The 26,830-nt window shown below is 37.0% G+C and overlaps 1 protein-coding gene and 2 long non-coding RNA genes across 11 annotated transcripts in view; 1 reads left to right on the plus strand and 2 right to left on the minus strand.

The window, feature by feature from the left end:
* The window catches only part of LOC139967266 (uncharacterized), a 386,449-nt gene that overhangs the window by 2,015 nt on the left and 357,604 nt on the right, over positions 1 to 26,830 (minus strand). The window lies entirely within an intron of this gene.
* The window catches only part of LOC139967262 (uncharacterized), a 152,861-nt gene continuing 127,876 nt past the window's right edge, over positions 1,846 to 26,830 (plus strand). The window contains exons 1-5 of one of the 5 annotated variants that reach the window (XR_011792936.1): positions 1,846 to 2,374; positions 4,137 to 4,259; positions 5,468 to 5,527; positions 5,969 to 6,025; positions 9,201 to 9,270. This is a non-coding gene — a long non-coding RNA (uncharacterized lncRNA). The other 4 variants (XR_011792935.1, XR_011792939.1, XR_011792937.1 and 1 more) reach the window with 4 other exon arrangements.
* On the minus strand, positions 9,296 to 26,825 carry LOC139967258 (uncharacterized). Of its 5 annotated transcripts, XM_071970858.1 has the most exons (10): positions 22,645 to 26,825; positions 22,040 to 22,334; positions 21,265 to 21,467; positions 20,949 to 21,153; positions 18,902 to 18,984; positions 17,607 to 17,729; positions 14,930 to 14,968; positions 13,057 to 13,170; positions 12,890 to 12,952; positions 9,298 to 12,320 (listed from the first exon to the last, which is right to left on the minus strand). In XM_071970858.1, exons 6-10 carry the CDS (start codon positions 17,713 to 17,715, stop codon positions 12,148 to 12,150), a joined length of 498 nt encoding a protein of 165 aa, XP_071826959.1. In that variant the 5' UTR covers positions 17,716 to 17,729; positions 18,902 to 18,984; positions 20,949 to 21,153; positions 21,265 to 21,467; positions 22,040 to 22,334; positions 22,645 to 26,825; the 3' UTR covers positions 9,298 to 12,147. The 5 variants fall into 5 exon arrangements, 1 of the variants encoding a protein (XP_071826959.1); XR_011792932.1 differs by having other exon boundaries at positions 9,296 to 12,320; positions 12,890 to 17,729; positions 22,645 to 22,805; positions 25,738 to 26,825; XR_011792929.1 differs by having other exon boundaries at positions 9,296 to 12,320; positions 12,890 to 17,729; positions 22,645 to 22,805; positions 24,936 to 26,825.

The raw sequence follows: 26,830 nt of genomic DNA on the forward strand, positions 1-26,830 counted from the left end.
TGGCACTGGGAGTTATTGCAGTTATAACATTTTTGGTTTTTGGCCTCTAACTGACCTTTGGTGACCTTCACAGGCACCAAAAACAAAAGGGCACACCTTCTCACTATGGCGGATCTATATACAAAGTTTGAGTTAAGTCCAACTTTCCCTTGTTGAGTTACAGTGTACCCACGCAAGTGTCACAGACGCACTCACAGACACACAGACACACACGCAAACCTGACTACATAGGTTCCTTTTGCTATAGCAAGGAACCAAAAAGCTGACATTTCTTCCCATATTTCACGTATTTAATGTCCGAAATTGGTAAAGTTAATTACAGCAATGTAATTGGAGTGAGTTAAGGATTACATACATGCAAAATGGTGGGATTTTATGTTCATCGCAAAGTCTCCATAGTTGGTCTTTAAGAAGCGATTCTATGGTCAAGATCGACAGTCAACACCATGAAGACTGAGACCCCAGTTGGAGAACACTTTAACCTTCCCAACCATACCATTAATGACATGCCCCTACATTGGATAGAATCCTTAGGTAGCCGTCCTGACCTAGTATGAATCAGCAGAGAGAGGCTGTGGATGCAACGCCTTCGCACCATTCAACCTCATGGGCTCAACATTCAGGAAGGACATGACTAACTTTTCTTCTGTTCCCCCTCCTTCTCCCCTTGTTCCCCCTCCTTCTCCCCTTGTCCCCCCCCCCCTTTCATAAACTCTCCTCCACCTGTTTTTCTCCACACCTTTCTGTCTTTGTCCTTCTTCAGTTTATTACCTTTCCCCTTCCCTTAATCCTCTCTTTGTCCCTCCACTGTTTATCTCCTACCGCTCCTCTTCCCCTGTTGGTTTCCTTCTTTCTTCATCCCTAATTGTCTACTAATCCCCTTTCATCCATCTCTTTGTTGACCATGCTCATTAACCTGTCTGTATTTTGTACGTGTTTTTGTCCCTTCTGTTAGGCCTACTGTTACCTGTCATTTAGCCTTTGAAGATCTTTAGAGGTCTTGTTCATAATAATAAAACCTACTAACCTCTAATAATAGTTCTGTCGAGTTTAACCCTCCTTGGCGTCGGTCCAGGGAACTTGAACTGCCAGTTCCAAGATAGATCCGTATATATAAAATAATCCATAATATTGAATAATTGAAAAACTGAATCCGCTAGTAATTGGTGGATTGCATTGCTACATCCCACACTAAAATGTCCGGTGGATTCCCGAAGAATATACGAAGTATCGGCCTTTTTAGCCAGCTATCGCTGTGGTGTAAGGCAATGGTATATATTGTAGTGCTAAAGTAATGTTACGGCTTAGAAAACAACCTTCGCTCACCAATTCACTGAACGAAGTCACTGATAACGATGTCGCTGTACACTTGAACTTATAACCCCAAAACATTCTCTCGTTGGACACTGGTCCTCTTTGTTCAAGTTTACTATAAATGGGAGTGGAGATAAGCAAGAAAGTTGGGCAACAGAATGTTTGTAAACAAAACACGTAGGCTGTTCCACTTTGCGAGAGGGAATACTACATAGGCTCGCTTGCAGTTCGGTCACTACAGATCCTGCTAGGATCGAAACGTCAGGCCTACTCATAGGCGTACGAGGCGGGGGCAGAGGGGCAGACTGCCCCCCCCCCCATTTCCAGAGGACAAGAAATTCGGGCAAAAGTCCTGAAAAATTCGGGCAGCCTAAGAGGAGAAAAAAAAAAAAAAAAATATATATATATATATATATATATATATATATATATATATATATATATATATATATATATATATATATATATATATATATATAGTTAACTTATGAATGCGGGCATATGTTTACATTCGTGCATGGTAGCTGGGGCCTATGTGTACCTTGGGCATCTGTTTACCAACTTCTTGGTAAACATAAGTCAGAGGCATTACCAATTCAAATATCGTGCGTTGTGTAAACAAATTTCTCTTCGTATGTAGCCAACATGATGGTATTTATCAGAAATTAACTTAGAATTGTTTGTATGTTCTTGCTATAAAGAGCATTTTCAGTGCAAATCTGAGCCTCACTCAACAGTGTATATAACGTTATTTTCGCATACGGTGTAGGTAGGATATATGTTAACCTCAACTTTCCGCGCAATATACGGGAAAACTAGGATATATATATCAGCGACATCCAGAATTTGTATTAAAGACACATGATTGCTATTCTTGGTGAAATTTGGAATATTCTGGATGTAAAATAACGAAAATTGGCAATTTTAGACCATCGCAGTACGAGACTTGTAACGACATGGCGCCATCAACTGTTTAGACACAGCACAGAGGTATACACTGTTCGTACGTACGCGAAGTAGGCTACGACTGTTGTACACATCCTGTATATCATCCAGCAACGTAAGTATCTCATTTAAGCTGTAATTTTATCGGTGAAAGACTACCGATAAGGTGCTCACTTGAAACCAAGGCTTACGCATTGCCTGAATATCCAATATACTTTATGTGAAACTTGTCGCCACTAACAGCAGTATTATTGGATGGAAATTGTGCATATTAGCCGGTTGTATGACATACTGTACCTTAGGCAAGCCTAAGCTAGGTACTATAGGGTAGGAGGTACAGTATCGAGTGTGCCGAGCCGAACAAGTACCTATCTCATTCATTACGCTACTTGTTTATATTTGAAGGTCATGAGTAGGGGGCTTGGGGCTTCCTTGCTGTTCTAAAGAATTGTATCCTAAATTTACGTGTTACTAGTACTACTAGTATCATTGTGGGATAATTGACACACCTAAGCCTATAGGATTTGATCAATGATGTACTGTATATCAAGGAAAAATTCAAATCACTCATCTGTATGTGTTTTTCATATGTGTAGTTCCTCAGAAATGTAATGATCTCTAAATATTTAGGGTTCTGTGCTTATGCACTGTACAATTGAGCAGAATTTGACCTCAAAATGTCTGCCGTGTCAAGTTCTTTCATACCCCTAAATTGACACATTCGTTGATAAGCTAACTATAGTGTAGTGTAGTGAGGCCTTATTATACTTCAATTGACTTTGTATGCAGTTTGCTATGCTCTGAGCCTCTAAGCTCAGACAGGTCAGGTCCCAGAGATAAGTGGTATCATATTGAGGTAATGTTGGTTATTTTTAGGGTGTAAGATTCCAAATGACCAAGAAACGTGCAAAACTGGGTGGAGGGTGTTAAAAGCTTAAGAAAAACCACAATTTGGTCAGCAAATATCTGAAATGGATTCAAGCTGATGAAATATGTAATTCTGCTACACTGCAAAATGTTTAGGTGGCCTGCTGTATCGTTGCTAGTAATATTTGAAGGTGTGTCAATTACGAGGGTGCGTCATTCATGAAGCCTTTACTATACTACAGTTAGTTACTACTGCACGTGTAATGTATTGAATGGTGATACCTACAGTAGTACTAGGTACTGCAGTACTGGTAGTCCTACAACTTACAAACTACGTGTAGGCTAATCAATCGCAAATTCAACTAATTCAATGCATCCTCATTAAGAAAGTATCACATTTATCATGCTGGCAAATCAAAGCAGCTGTCACCACTGCCATTACCACTCAACAATTTGAACAATAAAGTACTACCGTGGTATTGGGCCATTTTCTTTGAATAAAGGACCCAAGGAGTTCTCAATCATCATATTTTTCTGATGAAATGCAATTGGTTTTTGATTTGTTAGTGCAATGTGAATTGTGTAATTTCAATTGAACAATGCTTTGATAGGGAAATATTGGAAGGTTTGGCTGTCAATAAATTTGAGCTTAGGCTGGACAATTGTTTAATCAAAATCTTCATGACTTATGGAAGTGGATTCACTTCATTTTAGTCCATATAAGATTGTATATTCAATCAACAGGGAACATAATGAGAATGCTCACGCTTCAACCTACCTTTTGGAGATAAAGCCCACCAGCCTGCTATGCTTGACTAGTCTAGAATTTTTTATTCATTTATGGCCAGACACAATTGTTCAAATAGTGCAGATTAGAGAAGGGTGTCTTTTAACTCAGTCACATCTATGTATAATACTCATAGAGTAACATAACATATCCTAGGCCTATACTGTTACTTTAGTCTTAGAAGAGTTGTGACCATCCATCTTACACCTATTTTGTATTTCAGACCTGTAGATGAAGTTATATCCAAGATTAAGAAAAACTAGCCATTTGCAGGCAGCTATTAACTACTGCAAAGAGAAAACAGATCACACTTCATTGACATCTTGTTGGATAGATGACAAAATAGGTACAGTAAATTGTTAAATTTTGTATCTTTTCCAGTTAAACTTAGTACAAAGCATTTTGTCAGAGTTTATATGTAACTTAAAGTGTGCTTGCTGTATTCCAAGTTCCAACATTCAACATGCCAACTCTACAAGAGATAATGCTCAAGCCAAGCTAGACATGATCTGAACCTCTCAGAATCAATCAGTTTAACAACATTTATTTTTTCATCGTCTTTGCAAACTGAACTGTACCAGAAGAACACATACTAGTGAAAAACATAAGAAGAATGATGTATATATTTCCAGGCTAATTTGAAGTCAGAGCTTTTTTTTTTAACTTCTACAGTCTACAGCTAGAATGTAATCTCATAAGCTTTTAAAGTGATAGCATGCTTAATATGGGGCCAGTAAGTACAGATCTTTAAGATACAATTAGTTGATTTGTTGCAGTTTCTGTGATCATGGGAGATGTATACGTCTCACATCTCAATCGCTACACATACCAATTTTCTTGCAAAATTTTAAGATTTTGTGTCATGTTATTATACAGAAAAGGTCTTGATCCGGCTGCAATAGTCTCTTTAAAGCTTTGATATGAGATTGATATAAACTAGTGTTTGCACAAGTAACCCAAGTACCCGCCGAACTGATTGCTACCTGGTTCCGAACATACTACCCGGTTCCGACGTAAAATGTAAAGTAATATTTTTGTACAAAATGTATAAGTTTGTTCAGGAAACCTATTGCCGCATTGTGTAAATGTTTGCCACAATGCCCCCGAAAAATAAATTACAGTTACTGTAGAAATGTTGATACGACTCGAACCCATAGTCGCCATAGTCACAAGCTGCTACTGTATTTCATCAGTAAACACGTCTGATTCTTCTAGAATTGATTTATGTTACGCCTAATGTTCAGTTGTTACATAAGAACAGGCCTCGGAATATGGCCAATATTTCTGCTCAAAGTAATGATGCACAAGTAAGTGCAAACTTCCCAAGTTAAAACGCAACATTGGAGTAGTTTTTAGTTGTTATGATTTCTTTATGTTATGTTCTGTTTGGTAATGTTCTACAGTAATTCTAGAGAAGTTACCACAGTACCGTTAGGTACCTGAACCTCCCCCCCCCCCCCCTTCTCCTTCATATCTCTACTTACATCAATTCTTTAAAGTGCATTGAATTTCATTTATATTAAAATCAATTGAGGAGTATTTGTTTCTCTTTAGCAGCCAGAGAATGAGGAAGAAGCTACAGACAGTAATGTCAGAGATAACTCTGTAGTACCCGTAAGTTTTTGTTGCACTTGTTTTCCATTCTGTTGTTTCGGACAAATTTGTTTATAAGTCAGGTAAGTTGCAGACATTTATGGATATGATTGCACCTGTGCACTAGCTCTTTTTACCACACAGAAAAGTGATACTCTGATAAGCCCTTTCTCTGGAGAGTTAAGACTTTGTATTTCTGTGGAGGTGTGAGTGTGTGGGGGGGGGGGGGGAGGGGGATATCATGGGATTGGCTGGTAATCAGTTTGTTCATGGCTGAGTGCCTGAATTTCATGCTGTCAAAAGTTCTTGCAGTCAAAAGTTGGCTGACTGCTGGTTTAAGTACACTGGTTTGAAACCACAAGTCTATTTCATATAAAATACACTTATATTTAGTGTTGCCCTTTATTTAAAATACTCTTTCATTATACTTCATTCAAATCTACAAAATGAAATTTCTTCCAGGCAGCGACCAATGACAGTTCCAGCCTGGAAAACATGTCCTTTTGTGGCCTTTTGAAGGTAATCCTTCTGCTTTGTTGATCATCTAAGAAAGATTCATCAATAGAAGTTAAGGCTGTGTAAAACAGAGCAATATAAATCATGCTCATCTAATCAATACTGTAGTTCGTTTAACAGCCTTTACTGTACATTAACTTTGACAAAGGCTTGCTTTTATTTTACAGTATTGATTGATTGTTTACTTGGTTGATTAGTTGGTTATGTTTGATTATTTAAATATCTATTTTTATTGCAACCCCATTAAAAGAAAACATTTAATAAAATGGATAAATCTATGTCAATGTGTTAAAACTATAAGATATCTCTTTGCAATTGCAATGCAAGAAAGCAAATTGCAAAAGCATGTGTCAATTGAGCAATAGGATCTATGGTACATGACCCTAACCTGCTAGGATCACCTTAAATAAACTTAATGTTGACATTGTAATAATGTGTCAGAACTCATTCATGCTTGCTTCATATGTTATTCCATACAGATAGCAACTATCCCCTACTCATAACTTAAAGTTAAACCAGTCCATGATGAAATGTTGAAAGGAATAATATATCTTAAAGTATTCACTAGCAAATAAATTGGAAAAAGGCAAAAAGAGTACTGCATAGAATCCAATATTAAAGCACTATAGTGACGTTGATCTGTATACATCTTATTGCCATTTATGCATTTGGGATTTTTAGTGGGTAAACTTCATGTTCATTGTGTATCTGTAAATGTTTGTTCATTCATTCAATAACTTTAAGAAATTGTGTATGCCCAGTTAGAATACTCACTCTAAAACCACATTGAGAGTTGCCTCCTCTGTTGATTGCCTAATTTTGTTACTGCAGGCAATACTGCATGTGCAGAGGTTAACATTGACCCCTTTTTTCCCTATTTATAATGGGGAGAAACATTGGGGCTGTGAAATATTATCCCTTGGCTTCTGTTTTGCAACAAATGGCAAGGGGATGGGGAATTTCTTGTCCTGTATTGCTCTGTACGTACATTAAGGTCAAAAATAGCAGTGCTAGACATTTCATTATTAATATAGCATACAGTACTTAATAATGTTGCCCCACTCCAAAACATCTCCCCCTTTCTCTTCAATCTCGACCCTACCCCTCCTCTAAACCTGTTAAGTAGACCCAATGCAAGATAACATTGAAAGTTTCCTCCATTGCCTTATTATGTTATTGATAACTTTCAATTATGAAGAGGTAAACATAGACCCCAATTATCCATATTTGCAATGGGCCACAGGGATTTATTGTGGGCTATCAAATATTACCCCAGCTGGCTACCATCTGGAAGCTAAGGGTAGATTTCTTGGTGGTCCTGATTTATCCCCCCCCCCCTTATCCTCCCCTCCTTGTTTGGCTAAACTACAGTATATATCCCTACCCTACTTTTCTTTTTTTTATTATCTAACCGATTTAATTTCACGGTAGTATTCTTAGATATACTTCCCAATATACCTTTGCCTATATGTAGTAATGTTAACCTACTCCCAAATATCTTTGTCACATTTTTCCTTTAATCTTTATCCTCACCCATTCTCCATGCCCTCGTATGCATGAAACAATGTAAAATCAAATTGAGAGGTGCTTCCTTTATTGATTGTCTAATTTTGATAACTGCAATACTCAATGTGTATAGGTTAACATAGACCCTATTTTAAACTGTTTCCAACGGAAGGATCGGAGGGGGGGGGGTGATCATTGGGGCTCTGAAGTGTACCCCCAGCTGGCTTCCATCTGGAAGCTGAGGGTAGACTTCTTGGTGGTCCTGATTATGTTTTTAAGTCTTCCCTGTGGATGCTTTGCCTCCCCCCCCCCTTGTTTGTCCAAGCTACTGGGCATATTCCTGCCCTGTTCTTTTCTACCTAAGGGATGAACAAATGTCAGCGGTATTGTTTAAAATACTTCTGTTATACCTTCCATCTGGAAGCCTACGGGATGACTTCTTGGCGGTCCTGATCCCCGTTTTAAGCTACTGGGTATATCCTCTGCCCTCCTTTTTTGTTGCCTGGCTAATAAATTAATTTCAAAGGTGGTATTCCAATATACTTACTAATACCTTTGCCTATATGTACTTAAGTTATCCCAACCCAATATATTTCTCTTGATCACTCTTAATGTATAGAGGTTAAAGATGTATAGGCCCCTAACTAAATGCTATACTTGCTATATGATTTCAAACTGCACTTTTCCTGGAGGCATTACCCTCTAAACTTTTCCCATAATGCTAAATAAGCAAAGAAGATGGCTGGATGTCCCAGTGAGGTAAATTACCTTCAGGGTGGTAATATGAAGAGTATAAAAATAATCACCATATGCAATGGACCATATTTGAAAATTTTGCATATTTGGGGTCAATACAGCATACCTTTAACATAGACCCTTTTTACCCTGTTTGCAATGGGAGAATCATTGGTAGGGGCTGGGCTGTGAAACATTTCCGTTCTGTCTTGAAGCTAAGGATGTTAGGGGGGGGGGGGGGGTTTGTTGGAGTTGCCTTGACCTCCATTGCTTTGGCTATCCTGTACTTTGAGGTTAAAGGTAGCAATAGTAGTATTTCATTTATGTACTATTTTAACCCACGTTAAAGAACTCTCCCACTTTCTGTTCAATTCCTACATGTACCATCATCTACTCCTGGTATGTAGTGAACCAATGGCAAATCACATTGAGAGATAACTCCCTTATTGATTTTGTAATTTTGTTACTTTCACACAAAATATTGTATACCTTGAAACTTTTGCTATAACCTGTATAGGTTTAGTATACACCCCATTGAATGGTAGGGGGAATGGTGATGGCAAATGGGCTGTAAATTTGTATCTCTTGGCTTCCACTTCAGCTGAAGGGATGTACATACCACATAGTATATGTCCCACCTATTTTCTCTTGCTATAAGAATTTGACTCTCCTGTACAAAAAAAAAATGCAATGACTCTCTGTAGAGTAAGCAATTACCCTGACATGTCACACAATTGAATAGAAACATGCTGATAACAGCTAATCATATATGGTGTAAAATAGTTTTTGAATAATCTACCATTTGATTTTAAAATGTATATAGGACTTTTGACTTCATATACTATTTTAATTGTACATGATTTCATCTCATTCAGCTAGTTATGTTCAATCTTCCTGATCTTCCAAAATTATGATGTGTTGGATATTTGTTTTGCAGAAACACACACAAACTGACTGCAACAACAAGACAGATGGAAAATATTCAGTCTCTGAATCAGATGAGGATGGTGAGTTTGACTGTTTCTCCACAGGATTGTCCTTAGCCGGCTAACTAAATGTAGTACCTTGTAAATTTCCAGCTAACTGCACTCTGCTTGCTTTTATGTCATCTTTATGTTACTGTACAATAAACCACATGTATATAAAAAAGTGAGGTATATGACTAGAACAGAACAACTGTTGAAGATATAATCTTATAGGTCATACTGCTGTATTGGCCCCAAATATAGCATGCTATATTACCACACAGTGTTTACACGAAGAACCTCACAGTGTCAAGCTGTGCAGACTACTTCATAGTGACCATCATCGAGGTAAATGAATCTGGAGAAACTATCACACAGTAAATACGCGCGTACGCGCGTACCATGCATGGAGGGTCATGTGATGTGTTCCAGGGTGGTACTAATATATTACTCTCCCCATTACGCATGATGATTTCACCCAACTAGTACGTAAATGTGTACGCGTGCTTAGAGCAGCAGACGACACCCGTTACCTAGCAATAACCGTGCATGTAGCCTAACGTGATAGCTATATTCCCGTCGAGCAGCATTAGGCTCTGTCCCATGGAGAATTCCATGGTTGCACTGAACTAAACATTTCCCCACAGCAACACGTCCAGTTCAACAATCCTTTTCGACAAAAAATCGTTCTTGATAATACAATTCAGACATCGACATTTCCCGCTTCAAGCCCAATGTATCTGTACTTGTTCTGTGCCAGTGTGACAGGGAATAGTGTCCGGGCGTCTCACGGACACTATTCCACGGGAATTGTGTCCGTAGGACAAATTTCTCGGGGGGAATTGTGTCCGGCGGACAGTATTATCTGTCCGGACGGACACTATTAACTAGGAAAAAACGTCCGTGTGTGGTGATTTTCTGTCCGCACGGACAGGATGAGAGAATAGCATGGACAAATGTGTCCTACAAGCTCTTCTGCATGGAAACGTAGTGCAAAAACAGTTGGACAGCAAGGCTTCTTTGGAGTATGCCTTTTCATCTTAATTGCATTTCTTAATGGCAGGATTTATAGAGGAACTTTAGACCAATTTCACTACATGATGAACGGCTGAAATATATGGTCATTAATGATTTCTTGCATGATACTATTTGGACAGACAAAAATGAATGGAAATATCAATTTACTTTAAAATTTACTGCAAATTTAATTCTCCTTCATGTTCTCTGCTGCATAAGATAAATACATTTCTATAAAATGAGTGCTGCAATAGGCAGTGGGCCGAAGTAGGAAAAGTGATCTAAAAATTAACTTTCGTTGCAAAGTCACGGGGTATACATGAAACCCATTATATTTTATTAGCAATATGTATTATTTTCCAAAATCAGTTGTTCCCAAGTGACAATGTTGCACATTAATGTTTTTTAGGCCAAAATGGCGGCAATTTCCCCATACATATCCTGCACAAAATAGAATAGGCCACAAATACCATAAAATTGATCAGAAGGAGAATCTACCTTCATGTTGAGGTCCCGCCGGCTGTTTTGAACATATGTGGAATGATAATTTGTTTAGTGGGGGGAGGGGGTCTACTATAAGGTCACAAAGCACTAAAAACAGAAATAGAGGGCGCTGTCCATTTCAGTATATCGGAGCATTGCATACTGCTATGCGAAAAAATTATTATTTAAATTACTTCGCGATGCTTTTCATTGTAATTACATAGAAAATCTGTCATTAATTCTGATCATGTGCCAAACATCATTCTCCCTAGCCCAATTCTATGCACTGCAATTCCCATACCTATGTTTGGTAGCTGGACATGGATATATTAAATGGTGCTTAAAATCCTACCCCTCTCCAAAATTTCAGAGATTGAAGCCTCTCTTGAATTGAAAATATTGAGGCAAAGTTAAGGGATTAGGAAGGTATGGGGAAGGGTGAGGTGGTGTAAGGAGGGGATATGTATAAATCTAGTTTATAAATGAGGAAAGCATATGGGAGTGAAGCTCCAATGTAAACCATAAAGTGTTATGTAAAGAAGGTGAGAAAGGTGTGTAAGTTTCAGTTCTGAATTATATTATTATTGCCATCACCAGTGCATAAATTCCTTTTACAAATATTGTTAAACTGAAGTAACAATTGAAAACATTTACTATTTCTAATAGCTACAGTATGTATACATTTTCATAGAACAGGACCTGTAACTGTAGCCATCAAAAAATAGGACCGAGTCTTCTACGAAAGGTTGCTCTTTATTTATTCATCTGGTTTTCTTTGAGTACCTTCGTGAAAACTACAAATAAAAATAATAATTATACAAACAACTACAATATGCACATTCTATCGAATACATATACAATAACAAGTGAATATATCATCTATGGTAGTAAGGCTAGTCCATTCAGTGATATAGTCCCATCAAAACTGACGCTAAGTTCTTACGAAAAGAATATTTACTATCTCTGTAATTGATGGATATACATATTACAATTGGACAGGAAGAAGCCTTTAGGTCCGGGGTAAACTTGCATCTAAACCATAACATAAATTAACGTACCTCTTTGGACTCTTTACAAATTTCGGCTCAGTTAAGCACTCTGATAGGTGTGGCAAAGATAAATTGTGTCTCAACAACATGCATGGTCGGCCTATCTGTACAAGGCTGTGCACCCTCTCTCGAAAAATGCAGAGTGAGAGACATCTCGGCCTCGTACACAAAACAATTTAAAGTAACCATTGTGCGGTACTGTAATGTGAAGAATTCCACATCTGGGAATATTTGCCATGCAGGACAGCACGGGATTGCTGCCGAGCTCACAAATTATGAATACGAATATGTTTAAATAACAATGAATAGATTTTACGTATAGAAATTGTGAATCAACTGTTACAGGACCTATGAAGTACATTGTACATTTTCATGAAAATTTGCAGGAATTTAGAAATGGCAACTTTCCATCAAGTGGTCTCTCATGCAGAATTGCAAATTTAAAGGTCTTGAATAATATAACTACTGGAGACACAATGTGGCCACAGTGTAGTGTGTGGACTGATCTCAGCAGCTTTGGGGCAGGTCCTTGATCCATTGATTCTGTTGACAGAGCAGATGAAGATTTATTTAATATGTATTTGTGATACACAAATGGGCTTCTTTACTTCACCTCAAGTATTTTAAAGTTGCTTTCAATCACTTCAATGTTGCATAGCTGATAGATAGTTTAAAAAGAGATATGCAACATTGCAATAAATGTCCACATTAATAAATATAGTGACTGATAAAGCTCAAATAAAATATGCTTATTACCTTATGCTGCATACCATGAGTTTTGCAAAATTGATTATTCTACATTAATTTTTTACTTTACAATTCAACTATTTCCTCCCTCCCTTATTTACTTTTAAACAGAACATGGACCTGAATTTCCATTGAAATACATTTAATAAGCAAGACAGTATGCATGTCTGTTTACTTACCGAACCATGTTGTCATTTTTTTCAATGATATGTTCACATGGAACTGGACTACAAGCAGTTATGTATGTTAAAAGAGCAACGTTTTGTATCATTACAGTATCATAAGTATTTTTATAGGCCTATATTCCAACACGTACATATTTGCACTCTATTTGAAATTTTGAAGGCAACAGACAGAAATCTTACCTGATTGATCATTGTGTGAAGTCTCCAAAATCTGTGCAGTATCAGTTTTAGCTGGTAAATCCTCTGCAAAACAGAAAATAAGAAAGAGATTTCAACAACAGTTTTGTTGAATTGATTGAGCCTAGGATGACAATCATATATTTACTTTGTTGCCAAATACAACTCACCAACTGATTGTGTAAGTTTAGATATAGCCCTGGAGATTTTGGAAACGTCGGTAAACTTCATATAACATTGCCGATGACACCCGCACGTTGTTGTGTCCAACGTCAAGTTGAGTTCTGCATTGTCAGACAAAATAGTATTGGCAATATCCCCTAATTCTCAACCTAAAGCCTTCCATTCCTTAGCACATCTGATTACTTAAGCTTTGGACACATTGGTAAATGCAGTCATTTTCCCTGAGGCTGTCTTTGAAACATGGATAATGCATTATAATTTCATTTTCGTTCGGCAGGCCGCCTTATCACTAGTTGACGCCATGTTCAAATGTTGCCAGATGTTAAAAAGTATTGCGCAAGCCTGTAGACGTGATTGTGATTGGTTACTCGTGACATCATACGCTGTATTTTCGCCTTATAAACTCTCTCCAAATTTGATTAAAATGGTAACGGTTATTAATAACAACTGCAAAAATGTGCACGTTAGACAACTGGGAATAATCGATAATGGTGATTTCATATTATTTTCATAATTATAATGGCATTTGTTGGTAGTCCTCTCTGTGTTGCAACGAACTTAAACGATTTGAGACTTCGGCCCACGGTCTACAAGACTCGTGCAACATCCTATGTCTATTGTGACATAGAACAACTGTATCTGTTTCTTTATTTTTAGTACAAGCTGTTTCAAATACTTTGTTTTATAAAAATCATCCAATTTCCCTTCTACTTTTAATTCTAATGCTTGACAACCATTGACAATAACATATAGCCTCACATGTAGTAACTTTGGAAATCTTGGGGATCTCAAGACAAAATGACATTCACATGAAAAAAAAGGTTACATAAATCAAAGTAAACCATGCTTTGGCGTCCACAGTTGTAGCCTAGCAGTATTTGTTGGTCAGGCAATCAATTAAAGGCAGACTACTGTTAATCCAATTTTCGACAGGCTGTGAATGTGAACTATGGTGAAAATACTTGGGAATTCCTTTTCATGTGATATATTTTAAGATTGGGCAATGCCTAGCTGGTTGGAAATGGTACTTGGGAAGCAATATAAAATCATATGGTATAGGAGCAGAGGGTTTGTGTAGGGTGTTTTCGTGTGTTCATGACATGTCAACGATCGAATCATGATATATTGCCTGCACAGTCAGGCAGTGCATTATTCATTAGAAGGTATTTACAAACGAATATCTCACTATGCACAACTGGTATTGATAAACACCATAAACGTTTGTTGCTACGATGTATTGTTAATGGGCATAAAGGCCTCTAAGCTATATCATGTATTTTCAACAAAAATCAGCTGAAAATTATTTTGCATTGGCTTCAAATATGCCAGATACTAAAATATGGTCACCTATGGTCAAAATTATTAAACTGTTTTTGTACCACCTGTAGGAAATTTACCTCACTGGGGCATTCTGTCCTTTTGCATGTTCTTTTAAAATGTCTGAGAAAAATTTGGAGATTATAAAGACCTCAAGGGAAAGTACTTCTTGATGTCACAATACAACTTTGTGGCCTATACAGACTACCTTCAAATGACATGCTGCTGGTCACACTAAGTATCAGGCTTAACAACAATACTGGGAAAGGAGGCTGTGTGAGAACCAGTTCTACTACACTCAGATTGTTTAGTGCTAGTCAAAGTATCTCAATGACTATTGTTCAAATGTTGGAGAAAAAAAAAATTAATTAGGGCTAATTGTGAAATGCAAGCTGAAACCAGTGAAATCATATTTGTACACAATTCAGACAACTTGGTATCACTTCTCTTGCTTTTGTCTACATATTTGGCCCACCTTGACATTAAATAAATATTCTTTGCACTATAAAAGTTTGGTCTTGACACAGTCAACAGTATAATCACCTGAATCCTTTACTGGGGAGCATCCAAGGCCAGTCAACACTGAAAATAAAAATACATATACACAAGCATACATACATACATACATACATACATACATACATACATACATACATACATACATACATACATAATACATACATACATACATACATACATACATACACCCATATACACACACATACACCCATACATATACATATATATATATACAAAACGTACAAGTGCAGCTGTCTACAATAAATTACCCAGATAACCATTTTGTAAATAAATAGCAGCACGATAAATAAAACTATTTCTATACACATTAATTCTGAATTTTGGTGTTATTGCTTGTTTCTCAGATTATACCTAGTAGTTTCTCGAAGTAGAGAGTTAAGTTCGGTATGCAAAGAATGTCTGTCATTTCTCTGTATGCAATTTACACTTCTAATGAACTCATTTTAGCAGCATTGTTTACAGTACTCATAAGAAAGTTAAAATCTATATTAAAAATTCTAGAACAATACTTTAAAAAAAAAAATTCTCTTATAATCTTTAATTAGTAAAAAGTGATACCAAGCAGAAACAGCATATATTAGGTGTGGTATGATATTGGCAGTGAAAATATGGAACTATATACGATAGAGTTGAGACTATGAAGTACACCCGTTTAAGTATTCTGCTTATATGACCAGTGAAACTTAGTTTGTCATCAATACAAACACCTAGATATACTGTATGATGAGTGCGTCCTACTTCTGCATCTTTAATTGAGATTTTAGTTAACTTACATGATACAAGACCTTTTCTACGAAAACGCTTATTCAGTTGCAACAACTACATAATGCATCACAGATAAAGAAACTATATCCCAGTTGTTACTTGCATTGATATACTTGAATGGCATATGAGGACAGCTGTCAAGTAGCATGTATGCAAAAACAAGACTGTGGTTTCTATGATCCAACATGAGTATCATTTCATATGAATGGGACATACCGACACACTTGATCTTAGTAATACAGCAAGAAGTGACAAACAGTATATTCACAATGACAGATGCTGACACAAATGACCACTGATAGCCTGCTTGTACTCACTCAGTGTGATACATACTACAGTAAATATGAGATTTCTTCCAGCTTCCTCATCTTGAGATATCAAGTATTAAAGGTTTACAAAATTTGACCACTGTTAATCTCCACAATAACAAAGGCCTCTTTTAGCCATGTGGTATACTTACAGACTAAATATGATATCTGTTCAGCTTCCATTCTTGAACTTATAATTTTTACAAGGTTTTCACAACTTGAACCCTGTTTACCCTTTGACATCCACGCCAAAAATATAGGATATAATCAATATGATTCACATACATTCCAAATCTTACATTTTCCAAGCTTCCCTTCTTGAGATAGCGTGTTTAAAGCCAGGTGTCATACCGCACACACAAGTATTAACGCATAGGTTTATTAAATCAGCAAACAAATTAAGCATTAATATTGAGATGACGCAATATGACAAATCATTTTTTCTAACCCATACCGTCACAACTGTAAGTTTATGCTTAGAACTAACAATGAATGTATGCTATATCAAGTGAGCTGGCTTCCCTCATCTTGGAAAGATAATTGTTCTGCTTGTTTTAGCCAGTTTTCTGTTAATTAGTACCTATTCGTGTGACCAAAGCAAAGCATAGCAGAACAGAATTTAAAAAATTAGATGGTGAATGTAAAATTCCATTTACCTGAAGAAAGACGAACTAACTGCCATTTACTGTCCTGGATGTGACACATGAGTTTATAGATTACAACCACCAATACAACAACTTAATTTCTACGTGTGGTAAAATATATGCTTGTTATGTGAGACTTTTGTTAGAATTTTGTCACCTTAGAATCCTTTGAACTTCACAATCAACAAAAACAATCCCAGGATTTACTTATACCATCATTTTGACTGGAGTTCTCTGGGAACATTGCTCTTGATTCAACCTTACAATGACATTACTTATGCATTATAAGATAATAGAAACACTAATTCTTTTCAGTATACTAATTGTGTGCACATTTTTCTCCTTGCCAGGGGAGAAAAACAGACCCTTTGATATATATGGAGGGGAGGAAGTGTTTGTGTGAGAGGGTGGGGGGGGGGGGGTTATGAATTGAATTGAAACCAATCTAGTGTGGTTTGAACGGAGGGAATGTGTGAATTAAATATTGCTTAATATAAGGACACTTATTGTCGGTTCCAAAAGTGCTATATCTGACGGAATTTATGCTTTGTTTTTCTTGTTGCTTGCTGTTTTTAATCTATCTTGCACATATAAACATACTTAAACTTTAAGCGGGATTTTTTTTTCTGGAATTGTCTATCAGTGGGGGTGGGGGGACAAACAATAACGATATGCATGAAAGAAAGAAACCTTTTTATCATAAATTATCGAGTTCTTGTCTTAACCACTGGTTGTTATACTCAAACACCTGATCATCTCCAACCTCATCATATTCAGCTTGGATAGCCTCCCTTCCTATCCTGGTGAAATGCTCTGACCCTTGGCACCAACCTATACCTATACATAAAAGTTTAAAATTATTGACTGAATAGAGAATTAATAAGTATTCACATTCAAGCTAAAAAAATGCATGTTTACACCACATATCATATTGAAAAGATAATTGTGCATCAGGATCATTACTTTGGTAAGCTTTTGCGCAGTTGACTACAGGCTGCTTCAGCTTCTGTTTCGGTGCAACCTGTGACAAGGTGGTAGAGATGGTCCACAGCATGAGAGACAAGAACGTCATTGAGGTAATTCAGCCTGCAGAATAGGACGCATGAATAGTAAGCATTGCTTCAAAGTTACAGAAATTAAATAGAAAGTAAATATTACTGTGAAAAAATGATTTCAGCAATCATTACGAAAGGGTACTTCAAATTAATGTATGTTAACAAGGTGATCGAGCATTCAGACTAGCAATATTGTTTATTGCCACAAATGCAGATCTGATCCTCCATGAGCATGCGAGCATTCAGACTGTAGCAAATTGATCCTCCAATTGTGGGTCTAATCCACCGTGAGCATGTATGGAGTATATTCAGACTAGCATGTTGTTTGCCCTTGTGGGTCTGATCCTCCTTAACCATGCAATAATTTATACTATAGGATGTTGATCACCCAAATTGTAGGGTCTGATCATCCTTGAGCATGCGAGAATGCAAACTATAGCAAGTTGATCGCCCTTGTAGGTCTCGTCCTACTTGAGCATGTGAGATTCAGACTAGCAAATTGATCACCTCATTTGTGGGGTCTGCTTGATCCTCCTTAAGCATGCGATTATTCAGAGTATAGCAACTTGAATCCCCAAGTGTGGGATCTGATCCTCCTTGAGCATGCGAGCATTCAGATATACAGTATGGCAAGTTGATAGCCTATTGAAGTCTGTACGCATTCCCGTGTATTGTATCAAGGCCAAGCTTAGAGTGAGATCTGATCAAGTGTGACCTATGTGCAGCACTAAGGTCACGTCTCCACGTAAGTCAGTGTTAGATTCAAATATTCTGGCAGAACGGGCCAACAGCTCAAGCACTCAATCACAGAAAGTAAAATTCATGACAAGGCAAGGCATAAGGCGATAAACTTACAAACAATGATATGACCAGAAGGACTGGATCCGATTTTTCAATAAAAAGTTCCTTTAAATGCAGTGCTTAACCATTGAAAGTATACATATCATATAGCACAACAAAAGTTTGCAACAAGTAGCGCAACATCTAAAAGCGTTTGGCCGAGCGATGATAAAGGTAACAGGTAGAGCACCTTTATCATTAATATTAATCAATATTGTTTCTGCTTGAATTTTGAGAGTTGCTTAAGCACTACAAAATTTTTCTTGTAACTGCCAATGTATACCATGCACTGAGGTTGGTATCAGTAACTGCATGATTATGGAGTGCATATAATCCCACTTTAATTAAATATTTAACACTTACTGTACTTCAAACTTTTTGAGTTTCTTCAATTGGTCATACAACTGCTTCGTGGAACTTGAAGAAAAACTGTTGCGAACAGATCTCTGTTGGATCAAAGCAAAGAACACAATCATAGCACACTGGAAACTTACTTAACCATGAATTGTAAAAACAGGCCTTACGAAAATATTTTGAAAAACTCGCCACTTGGCCAGTGTAAGGGATTCCCTCTCTCCTTCAGCTATCATAGCACAGTAAATGACTTGGGAATATTATTATAATATTACTCATATTACTAGCAATATTGTGAGCAATGCCATGTACTTCTTTCAAATAGCATTAATTCAATGATGTAACATGAGCAGTTTTTTTCATGAATCTGACATAATTTATAGTTAGGGTGTACAAATTACTCCATCTTAGTAAAGCAGTGTTGTGACAAACAATAAATTTGCATATATACATAAATATGCAGTAGCTTGCCCAAATCTTTTTCAAATTTTTGCCCGACAATTCATTGATTTTCTTTGTTTAGCATCATGATGCCCGAATATTTCCGTGTAACACCACCGTAAGCGCAGCTCACCTGGGCTACCATGCTTTTTGCACGATCAATTTTTTTTTCTAACTAGTCAACTGTATACCTGGACATCTCCGACATGAGTGTATATAAGAAACATTTTCTTTTTGATGGAATGGATGGTGGGGGGGGGAGTGCCTACAAGCCTACAAGTACAGGTTTATCATATTCTTTGTTATTTTTTTATCCTTTTTTTGGGAGACAAATTGCAGTCTCACCCGACACAGCGACATTATCCCGCCTACGTGTCGTTGAACAATGTATGTTTTTCTGGAGGTAGCAGAGTACTGTGTTAAAATAATAAATACGGTAACTAAATATGAGCTTAAAAAATATACTGTCCTATTTTTCCTCTTCAAAGTGATGTAACCATTTTTTCTTCTTCTAACTTGCCAAATTTTTGGGGAAGTGTAAATTTCTAAAATGTGAGATTATAAAATAAAGAATGTTTATATGCAACTTGCAAGGCCTCAGATGTGCCGTTTCCGGCAATCTGAGAGGCTTTATGCCAAAAAATTTCTTGTACGCTACGCGCCAACCGATGGTGGCGCTCCTCTTAGATAGTGTCACAGGAACTTTCGGGCACAAAACTTTCTGCCCCCCCCAAACTAAAATGGTCCCGTACGCCTATGACCTCGGCCCACAACATTAGGCTCGTGTACTCAATGTGGTACAATTACATACCATATATGCGATCATTCCAAGCTTCTGAGATATTATGTTTAGGAAGGTGCGTTAGTGTAGGGACAGGTTAGAGGGGAGTGAGGTAACTGTTTGGCATTTTTTGACTTCAAATGACCTTTATGACCTCCGACAAAATCAAACAGTTTCTTTTACTCAATGTTATGCACTATCTTACCAAGTACGAGATCTGCCCAAGCTTCCAATATTGAGATACCATGTTTACAAGGTTTCACAATTTGACCCGAATGACCTTTGACCTCAAACAATACAATACGCTTCTTTTACTCAACAATGTACTCTTTTGCACAAACTATGGGATCAATCTAAGCTTCGATTCTTGAGATATCGTGTTAAAAATGTGGGCGGTACAAAGACACGCACACACATGCCAGCATGAATGAATAGGTTACGATTATTATCAAAGCCAGGAAAGCTGCTCTTCAGAAGTTGAACATTAAATTGCAGAGTTTCAAACTGACATCACATAAAATTATCTTCTCGAAACTGAAACAAATGAAATTTAATTTCTGAAAACAATTGTCAGGAAACTGAAGTTTTCTTCTAATTAACTTATTCCTGTCTTTATTATTGTTGGCAATAATGGTTAATTTGTTAAGCCAAGTCGAAACTGATTTATTGTGTGAAGACAGCTACAGTCCTTTACCCTCGCATAAGCCAGCAAATACTCAGAACTGATTAAGTTGCTGATTATTTTTAAGGAAATTCTGGAGGAATCATGCCAATCTTCCTCCTCCCCCACCCCCCCCCCCCCCCTCAAAAAAAAATACTGCAAAGAAATCTTACTTGTGCAAAATTCTTTAAGTAAAATTGAATTGAATTTCTTCTTCTGAGGAAGGCCTGTGGTACTGTTAATAAGTGTGTACAGTCCTTTCTCATTCACAGCCTTCACTTCATACGGCCCAATTAGCCAAGAGTTTTCAAGCTTCCCTCCTATTCGGGCATTCTTTCTAGCATTCCGTACGAGAACACTGGAGCCAATTTCGAAGCTCTGAATAAAATAAAATCCAGTAGCAGATATACGTAAACATCATAATACAATGCATATGTTGCCATTCATTTAACTACAACTTCAATGTACAACATAACATTATATAATTACCTTTTTTGGTGCCTATTATCCAAATTCTTTTTTTGCCTTTCTTGGGCTTTGCCAATATTTTCTTTCACAACACCTTTGATTATGTCCCACGACTGTGACATGAGTTGAAAAACCCTCTCCCGCTGTGCATCGCTGCAGTCTGTATAGTAGGAGCTTCTGGTTGGACAATGGAGTCTTCCATGTCGACTGGTCGCAATGGCTCTCTGGATATATGAAGATAAATTAAAAATCGATTATTCACAACACTTTGTTGACTGAAGAATAAATAAATTTTTATATATTTTATTTTCACTATTAAGACCATTGAACCAGAAATTTGAGTCACATCACATACTCAAACCAGCACAAATATAAAACCCTTATATATATTCTGTGCTGTTATAGGTTCAACTTGCATACCAGCCAATTATGATAAATATATGAAAAACAAAACCAATGTCAGTGGCATTAATTGCATGTATCTTTTAAATTAATGGGCATGCATTTACAGTTTAATGAATGCTCATATTTTGTACTTGTTGCAGAGTGTACCATATACAGGGTTAATATTTATTTGTTTAGATATTGTAACTTAAATTGGGTTATTGATGGTCCTCTATTTAGCGGTTTTTTCCGGGACCTGGGATTTGTCAAATTAGATTTTATCGTACAGAGGACTGGTATAGCTATGCAAGATTTGTCCAAACTCTCTTATCCCTGATTGCTTTTTCTCTGTATATGGCCTTAGCAAATGTAAATCTCTATTCAGCAATGGTAGGTTTAAATTATTACAAACCTTCCAAACATCACAGCAAAAGGGAGTGAAAGACCTATTGAACCATGTTTGGCTGTATGGTACCCCATGAGAATTGAAGACAGCATTCCATCTCAGTCATGTTGGTTTTCATTGACAACCTTGATGAGTGACCTTTGCAGAGTTTGGTTGAATCTTTCATCAAGCCCATTGGTCTGTGGGTGGTAGCTAGAGGATTCTCTGTGGTCTACCCCTATCATGTCAAACAGGGACTTGTTTCTTAGCATTAACAAATTCTCCTCTCTGGTCTGAGATGACAATTTTCATGCACCCAAATCTAAATAAATGGAAACTTTTGAATAACTATTGTTAAAGTATTGATTACGAGTAATGTAATGAACTACTGGCATCTGCAGAATGGTTGCATGGTTTAATCAGAAAATCATTTCAGCACTGATCTAAAAAAAAAAAAAAAAAAAAAGTAAGTTAAAAGCACTGACCATATCCCACTAACATTTTATTGACATTAACTTAAAAAACAACTTCTATAAATTCCTGTAACCATTTGTCACAGTTAAAACAGTGCAAATGCAGGTCTGCGTAACTAATCCCATGTAAAGTAGAAACAAATGTAGATGGATATTTACCTGGCCATGGTTTCAAACAGAAAGTTTGCAACAGTTTTTGCTGTTTTGTTTCTTACAGCAACAGCCTCTGGCCATTTTGAAAAATAGTCACATAGGGTTTATATGATGTACTGATTTCCATTGATGGTCTCTGGAAGGGGTCCAATCATATCCACACCCATCTAAAAAAAGAAGTAAAATGGCATTCAGAACCATACACAATCTAATCATACCAACTGATGTTCAAGTGATTTATATCTGAGTTTTGTAAAATGCTAAACATTCAATTGTTTTTATTTTTTTTATTGTAACTCACACTGGAAGACTCTGTTACCAATTTTTTTCTTCATTACCAAACCTATTACTTACTGACTTGTCAAACCCAACTGTTATATGGAAGTCCAATGGGAAATCTCTTAAGTGAGATGCAAGTCACATGCAGTGATCTAGCTGACAATCTAGATGGTAATTGTTACTAGGGACTATCATAGGCCTGGTAACCATTTTCATCACCTTTGAATGTGGGGTGGGGGGGGCGACAGATTTATAAGTACCTGGATGCGTGATTGATAGTTAGCCAGAAAATTGCCTTGGAATCTGTCAGTGAGATGACAGGGTTACACCTAACTGATGTAGGAAACATACATTGGTACAACCTATACATATGTATACTTTGGTATCCATATATTGTAAGCATTTAGAAATGTTACAAATTAATCTTTGAAGGGAATTTGCAGAATTTTTTTATATTAATGACAGAAATTCACACTGTAGAGTTACAGTATGGAAGGAAAGACTTCTTGGTTATTAACCAAGGAGCAAATTTTACTTAAATAGAAGTTGAAATATGCATATGGGTTCATTGGGGATGAATTTTGGACAAAAGGCTATGGCTTTGTTTGTACTTTAGTTATGAACTGCATATGACTGTACGTACCTAGGACATTTTCTCGGATACTTCTTTATGACAACAATTCAACTACTGAACTCTGTTATGTTTATGGGTCATTCTTGCTTCATATCACAATTCAGTTTTCTTTTCATTTTGAAATTCATATCAGATAATTATGAAGTCCTATGTAAAGGTTTTCCTGTTGCTTTAATTATACGCAGCTAAAAAAAAATACCAAAATGTGTTCTTAGCGGAATTTGTGTTATGGCTGCAGTACATGAAAATTACTGACAGTACTGCGAGTCATTAAGTCTACTGAATGTACCACTATCATGATCATCTTTAATATATATAGTAAATTATAACTTTGGGAAGAAATGAATGAGCTAGATCTTTCATTCTCTGGGTAATCTCCACACATACTCCTTATACTCTTGCACTGGCCAACAAAGGGATGCAAACTTTAAGCATCGGTTGATAACTTGATATGCATATGGTGAATGACTTTGCAGTTACAATCATGCAAACAAATATTGCTTTTAGATGACAAAAACAAACTGATTTAATGATAACTGTGCTGCTTGTGAACAGTATTTTCGACCCAGGCCTAGCATTTATAAGCTGAACGCATAAGGTGGTCCATATTCCATTAACATGTAAGGCCTATGAGCTAGGATAGGTATTTGAAGAAAAAAAAAAACATGTTACACAACTTCCATTGCAGATTCCATTGAAATCAGGTGTACATGTGCCTCCTGCTGAAATGCCGATGAATAAAATACTTAGGTGGTGAAATTGTCACCACTCGTGTCCTACAAGGACTCTTACAGAAATTGAAATGAACCTGATATTTCTATTGATTTAGCCACCTTCTCAGATCCCTTTCTTTGAAATTAGGGTCTTATACCAAAATACTCCTATCATTTGGTCAAATAAGTTCATGATAACATGTGGGATAAAACGAAAGCAAATTGTTGTGCATTTTTATTTGCTCTTTTTTCAATTGTTTCTCTCAACACCCAGCTATCCTCCTGAATAGAAATTTATTCACCCACCCTCAAATTTGTCAAAGAGATTACACTAGGCCTATATTAGTTTTTAGGTCCATTCTGGTCACTATTCTAGCAATACTACAGTATATTACCAAGCAGTGTCTACATGTGATAATACATTGCAAATTTAATATAATTGATATAAACTTGGTTTAACCATGGAGCTATAATCCCAGGTTTATAGCTCCATGGTTTAACCTGCATTAATTTAATTGCAACATTGTTTTGTGCATATATTAACAACCTTAATTACTGTGGAAGAATGTTTAATGAATATTCATACCATAACCATGTACATGTTTGCATAATTAAAATATCACCAGCAAAAAGGCCCATTAAACCGTACATTATTAGCCAACACAGCTAACCTTCTGACAATGAAGTGATGGGCAGGTGGCCAACTGATTAAGCATATTCGACCTGCTGCAGTGTCTGTGCACATCCCGGCACCAATGTATTAAAAAAATATGGGAAAGCCTCTAAAAAGAAAGAGATAATAAAGTAACACTCATTAATTTAATTGATCCTCCAAAATGGACAAGGCAGGAACCCCCCCCCCCCTCTCCCTTGCTACCTTGTGTTTTAACTAGTAAGGGGACTAATCCCATGACATATCTTTCAGAAAATCTGGAAAGTCCTATCCTGAAGATTTCTTTTTGTTTGTAACCTAGCAGTTTCAAACACATAATCATTATTGAAATTAAAAGCTTGTATACTAATGGTAGCATGGGTACACACTACACAGCTGATATGTAACTGACAGCTGATCTGGGAGTTTTGGCAGCTACCACAGTAACATAAATTATACCAAGTAGGCTTTATTTCAGAGATTGTCAATCAGAGTGGCTTAAATTTGAATAAAGCAGATTATTTGCAAATAGGGTTAACTCTCGAAGTCCTACTCCTATGCTACAGTATAGGCTAGCCTATATTAGCCCAATACTATTCGTGTCTTGCCGACTAATTATGCAGCACGATATTCTCTAACACTAATAAAGTTTAGACTTTTCAGTTCTACTCTTAGGTGATTTAAAATAATAAAATATACCTATAATCTGCAAGGCCCAAATGGCCAATGCACTTAGTTCAAGCTATATGCATATCTATGGATTTTCTTCAGTGGAAATAATTTCTAAAAGTTTTATACAAATAAACAAATAAAACACTTACTGCCAAACCCTTCTTGTAAGCTTTAATTTTGTGGGCTTTGGCCAAGGGCCTATCTTCGTTGCCATGTGGGCCGACGTAAACTAGATCGGCATCTTCCGTCAGTCTAAAACTCTTCGATCTTCCCCTTATCGATCTTTCTAGATTTAACGTAGACTTTTCAGGGTACAGTCCTGACAAAAGATATTTTCCAATGATAATGTAGGCCTACTCGTCATCGGTATCCAGCTCAGGAGAAGTCATCTTGTAATATCAGATCGGGCTAAGTAACTTAGTAAGTAAACGGTCTCAACTCTTAATGCAATTACTGTGCGTGCAAATATGCAACTACTAAGAAATTTTGGGCCTGCGACATGCAACGTTAACGACGTAGACGGCACATTCGGCTTACTTCACTGAGTAAACAGCAGTATACGTTTACAGTAGAATGCAAATACGCATGCGTGAAATAAAAACTTTGTCACACCTAGAACGGGAGATTTCCACATTTCCCGCGTACTGAATAAAATATATTGACTCTGACCAGGGAGTTTTTCCATAACAACTTCCTGCTCTGACCCTGGATTTGACCTCCATGCTCTGGATGGCGGGGAACTTTCCGCCGCCGCGTACCGGTTGAAATACATTTACCTTCAACCATGGAGGTAAAAACAGATTTTACCTCCATGCTTCAACCTACATGGTTGATCTTTCTCCAACGTTTAGAAATTCCGACCTTCCAAACAACTACCCTAATGGTAGTAACGATTGATAAGCAGCAGAGTCAGACAGACATGACTAATTAGTTCAGAAGATAAATTTAACATTATGCAGCCTTCTGACACTGACAGTCGACGATCGAAATATAGCGGACAGCGCCCCTCTGGGTGTAGTCTCCACGAGAATAATAACATTTGCCGCCTCCTTCCCACAACAGTCGACACTTGGAGTATTAGTTATGCTTTAACTGAGTTTTGAGGGTGCATGCTGACCGATATATCATTGTCAACTTGGTCTTTGCTGGTAAATTACTTCCTCCTTAAAGGTCATAAGGGAACGTAGATAGGGCCAGAAACGTTTGTCACTCAACAGAACCACGTTAAAGCTCTTTTAAGAG

This window comes from Apostichopus japonicus, chromosome 5 (assembly GCF_037975245.1).
Source record: "Apostichopus japonicus isolate 1M-3 chromosome 5, ASM3797524v1, whole genome shotgun sequence".
In the NCBI taxonomy this organism is placed as follows: domain Eukaryota; kingdom Metazoa; phylum Echinodermata; class Holothuroidea; order Aspidochirotida; family Stichopodidae; genus Apostichopus; species Apostichopus japonicus.

What these genes read in the sequence shown, in the direction of transcription:
- LOC139967258 (XM_071970858.1), bottom strand. Translation starts at nt 17,715, where the DNA reads ATGACGTTCTTGTCTCTCATGCTGTGGACCATCTCTACCACCTTGTCA. An exon ending in CTCCCCAGTAAAGGATTCAG is followed by an intron (nt 13,171 to 14,929) that starts GTGATTATACTG and finishes CTGACAATGCAG; the next exon opens with AACTCAACTTGACGTTGGAC. An exon ending in TAAACTTACACAATCAGTTG is followed by an intron (nt 12,953 to 13,056) that starts GTGAGTTGTATT and finishes TCTGTTTTGCAG; the next exon opens with AGGATTTACCAGCTAAAACT.